This window comes from Mercenaria mercenaria, chromosome 7 (genome assembly GCF_021730395.1).
Source record: "Mercenaria mercenaria strain notata chromosome 7, MADL_Memer_1, whole genome shotgun sequence".
Taxonomy (NCBI): Eukaryota; Metazoa; Mollusca; class Bivalvia; order Venerida; family Veneridae; genus Mercenaria; species Mercenaria mercenaria.
In genome coordinates, this window is record NC_069367.1 from 38,686,180 (window position 1) to 38,692,179 (window position 6,000).

At 38.5% G+C, this 6,000-nt stretch overlaps 1 protein-coding gene across 1 annotated transcript in view; it reads left to right on the forward strand.

Annotated features, from left to right (window-relative positions):
- LOC128558237 (kinesin-like protein KIF13B) overlaps window positions 1-3,282 on the forward strand; it is a 42,668-nt gene extending 39,386 nt beyond the window's left edge. The window contains exon 4 of the mRNA XM_053547121.1: window positions 3,112-3,282. Within this exon, the coding sequence (XP_053403096.1) occupies window positions 3,112-3,282 (171 nt within the window). The remainder of the gene's footprint in view (window positions 1-3,111) is intronic.
- Window positions 3,283-6,000: the final 2,718 nt, after the last annotated feature.

Here is a 6,000-nt window from a genome sequence, read left to right on the forward strand (position 1 = left end):
TATATTTAGAGTTATGACCCCTGAAATAGTCAAAAATGCACATTTTCACCTTGTGACACGCCTAGCTCAAAAAGTATTCGATATGGATTCATGAAACCTTGCATGAGTCTTAATCATGATATGAACTTGCGCACCTCCTATTTTTCATCTGGCTCCGCCCCCTATTTTCAGAGTTATGGCCCCTGAAATAGTCAAAAATGCACATTTTCACCTTGTGACACGCCTAGCTTAAAAAGTATTTGATATGGATTCATGAAACCTTGCAGGAGTTTTAATCATGATATGAACTTGCGCACCTCCTATTTTTCATCTGGCTCCACCCCCTATTTTCAGAGTTATGGCCCCTGAAATAGTCAAAAATGCACAATTTCACCTTGTGACATGCCTAGCTCAAAAAACATTTGATATAGATTCATGAAACTTTGCATGAGTCTTAATCATGATATGAACTTAAGCACCTCCTATTTTTCATCTGGCTCCACCCCCTATTTTCAGAGTTATGGCCCCTGAAATAGTAAAAAATGCACATTTTTACCTTGTGACACGCCTAGCTCAAAAAATATTTGATATAGATTCATGAAACCCTTGCATGAGTCTTAATCATGATATGAACTTGCGCACCTCTTATTTTTTATCTGGCTCCACCCCCTATTTTCAGAGATATGGCCCCTGAAATAGTCAAAAATGCACATTGTCACCTTGTGACATGCCTAGCTCAAAAAGTATTTGATATAGATTCATGAAACCTTGCATGAGTCTTAATCATGATATGAACTTGCGCACCTCCTATTTTTTATTTGGGTCCACCCCCTATTTCTAGAGTTATGACCTCTGAAATAGTCAAAAATGCACATTTTCACCTTGTGACACACCTAGCTCAAAAAGTATTTGATATGGATTCATGAAACCTTGCATGAGTCTTAATCATGATATGAACTTGCGCACCTCCTATTTTTCATCTGGCTCCGCCCCCTATTTTCAGAGTTATGGCCCCTGAAATAGTCAAAAATGCACATTTTCACCTTATGACATGCCCAGCTCAAAAAGTATTTGATATGGATTCATGAAACCTTGCATGAGTCTTAATCATGATATGAACTTGCGCACCTCCTATTTTTTATTGGGTCCATCCCCTATTTTTAGAGTTATGACCCCTGAAATAGTCAAAAATGCACATTTTCACCTTGTGACATGCCTAGCTCAAAAGTATTTGATATAGATTCATGAAACCTTGCATGAGTCTTAATCATGATATGAACTTGCGCACCTCCTATTTTTTATTGGGTCCACCCCCTAATTTTAGAGTTATGACCCCTGAAATAGTAAAAAATGTACATTTTCACCTTGTGACACACCTAGCTCAAAAAGTTTTTAATATAAATGGTTGAAAACTTGCATAAGTCTTTATCATGATATAAACTTCCACACCTCTAATTTTTTGGCTGGCTCCACCCCCTTTTTTTAATGTTATGGCCCCTGAAATAGTAAAAAAAATGCACTTTTTCACCTAATTATGTGCCTAGCTCAAAAAGTATTAGATGTAAATTCAGGAAACCTTGCTAGAGTCTTTATCGTGATGTGACCTTGCACACTTGGCATTCTTCTTGAGAATCTTAGCCATTATTACAGAGTTATGGCCCTTGAAATAGCCAAAATAGTGGATTTTTTGTTTGTGATGCTCATAGCTCAAAAGTAATGAATCCTTTGCATAAAATAATTGTTGAGGCTTTACCCCATTAAGACTGCAAACATTTGAATTATTGCCCCTTATTTGTGACAAATGTACCAGTGGGGGGCACACCCTGTGTCCTACAGACAGATTCTAGTTGTGTTTAAAGATACAGCCTTGAAATTCGGATGGCATATACACTTTTGCACACCGACCTTAACAGCATAGAAATTTGGACCATGTCATTAACTTTCGATAAAGATTTCAGTACTCATCTTTAATGTTCTTAGCCCTGGCCTACTGAGCTACTTTCTTGTTTTTGAAGCTACAGCAAAAAGATTTGGACCACATGTATAATGTTTGATACAGATTACAATACTCACCTTGAATAGTCTTTATCATGACCTACTGACCTACTGACCTACTTTTTCGTTTTTGAAGTTACAGTATAGAAATTTGGACCACCAGTATATTTTGTATACAGATTTCAATAATCTTGAATAGTCTTAATCGTGACCGTCTGACCTACTTTCTTGTTTTTGAAGATACAGCATGGAAATTTGGACCACATGTAGAACTTCTGATACAGATTTCAGTACTCATCTCAAATATTATTTACCCTGACCTACTGACCTACTTTCTTGTTTTTGAAGCTACAGCAAAGAGATTTGGACCACCTGTATAATTTTTTAATAAATTTCAGTATTTATCTTGAAGAATCTATACCATGACCTTCTCACTTATTTTTTGTTTGTGTTTGAAGCATTAGCAAAGAGTTTGTTCAACCAAGCAATTAAACTCAGGTGAGCGATGTAGGAGAGATCACTGTGATGTCACGCATTAACATCTGTTTATTTGGTGGTGGGCAAAACAAGTGTTGTTACATCATTAAATTATTTTGTGTATGGGATCGGAATTTTTAATTTTTAATAACTTTTTTGCTCATTTATGGAATTTTAAAATTCAAAAAATTGTGAAATACTTACAATTTTCATATTTTTATTTTCAAATATCTTTCTAAAATGAATAATCGTTTTAAATGACATAATTAATATAAATAGCGGCATAGTGATGTTCAAAACATTTAGAAAAACACTGTAAGTTAAGAGTCCATAAGTAATCCATTTTATTTCGAAATGATAATTAAAAGTAATTAATAAATTGCTTGTTTTATAACCTTTCCATTGATCCAAAAAATATTGATATCATTTGTGTTTTGAGAAAGTTTAGGTCATTTACAACCACTGTTTACAAAAAGGCATGGACGTTCGGCGTCTGCCCACCCGATTACTATCTAATCAGTTTTAAAAATAGAAAATACAGGGGATTTGTATACAAACACGATCTCCTATAGGGTCATCATGGCCCTCATGTTTTAACATATTTGCGAAAATCATTCTGAAAGAGAATTATTTTAGTTGCGCAAATTTCTTAAATTGCAGGATTTCAAAGTGTATATGTCAAAAGAGTTCATTGAGCATGACCAGGAAGGAGCATTATCTGTCGAGGTCTGGGTACATAAAGTTGTTGGATTTGGTCAACAGAACTCCCTGAGAGAGAATGCGGTTACATCCAACTCTCTTGTTGACAGGTATAATGAGATCACATTGTGATAGTGAGAAGTCTAAAATGAATATTTGAGCCGCGCCATGAGAAAACCAACATAGTGGCTTTGTGACCAGCATGGATCCAGACCAGTCTGGACATCCGCGCAGTCTGGTCAGGATCCGTGCTGGTCGCAGATGCACTATGTTGGGGCGGCTCATTTCTGTATCTAGTATCCAGTAGACCAGTGAAGACAAAGTATGCTGAGCATTTACTGCAGACACAACTTCACTTGGAAGCTTAAAATGTTCTAAGATGTTTTGGCATGTGAACACTGTAGAGACAACATTTTGCAATCAGCTTTAATCAAACTTGCACACAACTTGTATTGGCATAATATCTCGGTTCCTTTTGAAAACTGGCCAGATCCCATTATGAGTTCCAGAGTTATGGCCCTTTAAAAGTCCAAAATTTGCTATTTTGGCTTTTGCAGCAATATATTAAAGACTTAATTTATGGTTTGATTTGATACAAACTTGCAAAATGTCTTCAACAACAATAAGTCTTGGATTCCATGGTGAATCTGTCAGATCCAGTCATAGGTTCTAGAGTTACGGTCCCTGATTGACCCATAAAAGAGCCAAAAGTTGGTAATTTTTACCTTGTGAACGTGTTAGAAGTTACATTTTATATATGATTTTAACCACACTTACACACAACTTAAGTCACAATACGATCTCAGTTCCTTTCGAAAACCGGCTAGATTCCGTCATGGGTTCTAGAGCTGCCCCTGAAAAGGGCAAAATTTTCTGTTTTGGCCTTTTCAGCCATATAGAGGTTTCATTTATGCTTTGATTTGATACAAACTTGCACAGAATGATTATATCGATGATGTCAATGCCTGGATCGAAACTAGATCATGTTGGGTCAAAAACGAGGTCATCAGGTCAAATCAAAGGAAAAGCTTGTAAACAACCTATAGACCCCATTTATGACCCTATCTTCATGAAACTTGGTCAGAATGTTTTATCTTGATTGTTTTGTTTGTTTGTTTTGGGTTTAACGCCGTTTTTCAACAGTATTTCAGTCATGTAACGGCGGGCAGTTAACCTAACCATGGTTCCTGGATTCTGTACCAGTACAAACCTGTTCTCCGCAAGTAACTGCCAACTTCCCCACATGAATTATCAGAGGTGGAGGACGAATGATTTCGGACACAATGTCTTTCATCAAATCGTCACGGAGGACATATGCCCCGCCCGAGGATCGAACTCGCGACCCCGCGATCCGTAGACCAACGTTCTCCCTACTGAGCTAAGCGGGCGGGTGCTTATCTTGATTGTTCCTAGGCCAAGATTGAAACTGGGTCATATGGGGTCAGAAACTATGTCACCCAGTCAAATCAAAGGTAAAGCGTGTTAACACTATTGTTCATTTGATTTTCATGAAACTTGGTCAGAATGTTTGTCTGCCTGAAATATCGTATGAATTTCTATCTTGGTCATGTGGGGTCAAAAACTAGGTCACCAGGTCAAATAAAAAAATAAACTTGTTTACACCCTAGGGGGCACATTTTTATCTCCCGCCAATGAAATCGGGAGGGGGTATTGAAATGGCGTTGTCCGTCTGTCATGTGCGTGCGTCCATGCATACGTACGTCCGCAGCCATTTCTCAGTAACTAGCAGGTAGGATTTCATGAAACTTAAAATAAACATGAACCAACATACTGTGATTATGCCTGTCAAGTTTTTTTTTATATGCTCGTTTGAAAAATGGGACGTATTATGGCAACGCCCCTGGCGGGCGGATGGCCGGGCGGGGATTCTTTTGTCCTGAGCATAGGTCTAAGGTCAAGGTCACACTTAGAGGTCAAAGGTCAAATTCAAGAATGACTTTGTCCGGAGCATATCTTCTTCATGCATGGAGGGATTTTGATGAAACTTGGCACAATTGTTCACCATCATGAGACGGAGTGTTGTGCGCAAGAACCAGGTCCCTAGATCTAAGGTCAAGGTCACACTTAGAGATCAAAGGTCAAATTCAAGAATGACTTTGTCCGGAGCATATCTCCTTCATGCATGGAGGGGTTTTGATGTAACTTGGCACAATTGTTCACCATCATGAGGTGGAGTGTCATGCGCAAGAACCAGGTCCCTAGGTCTAAGGTCAAGGTCACAGAGGCCAAAGGTCAGATACAAGAATGACTTTGTCCGAAGCATTTCTTCTTCATGCATGGAGGGATTTTGATGAAACTTGGCACAATTGTTCACCATCATGAGACGGAGTGTTGTGCGCAAGAACCAGGTCCCTAGATCTAAGGTCAAGGTCACACTTAGAGATCAAAGGTCAAATTCAAGAATGACTTTGTCCGGAGCATATCTCCTTCATGCATGGAGGGGTTTTGATGTAACTTGGCACAATTGTTCACCATCATGAGGTGGAGTGTCATGCGCAAGAACTAGGTCCCTAGGTCTAAGGTCAAGGTCACAGAGGCCAAAGGTCAGATACAAGAATGACTTTGTCCGAAGCATTTCTTCTTCATGCATGGAGGGATTTTGATGTAACTTGGCACAATTGTACACCATCATGAGATTTTCTCGACTGATACTTAAAATATTCGGAAAAAGTCAGGGTTCGAATTTAAGCTCGCATACTTGTGAAATGTGAGTGCAAATTTCAAACTGCGAGGTGAGATTTCAGACACCAGCAATTTTTTGCGAGTGAAAATTTTTGGCCGAATAATGTGCATTTCTAACGGTCGTCTCGATCTTACACTGTTCTTTCT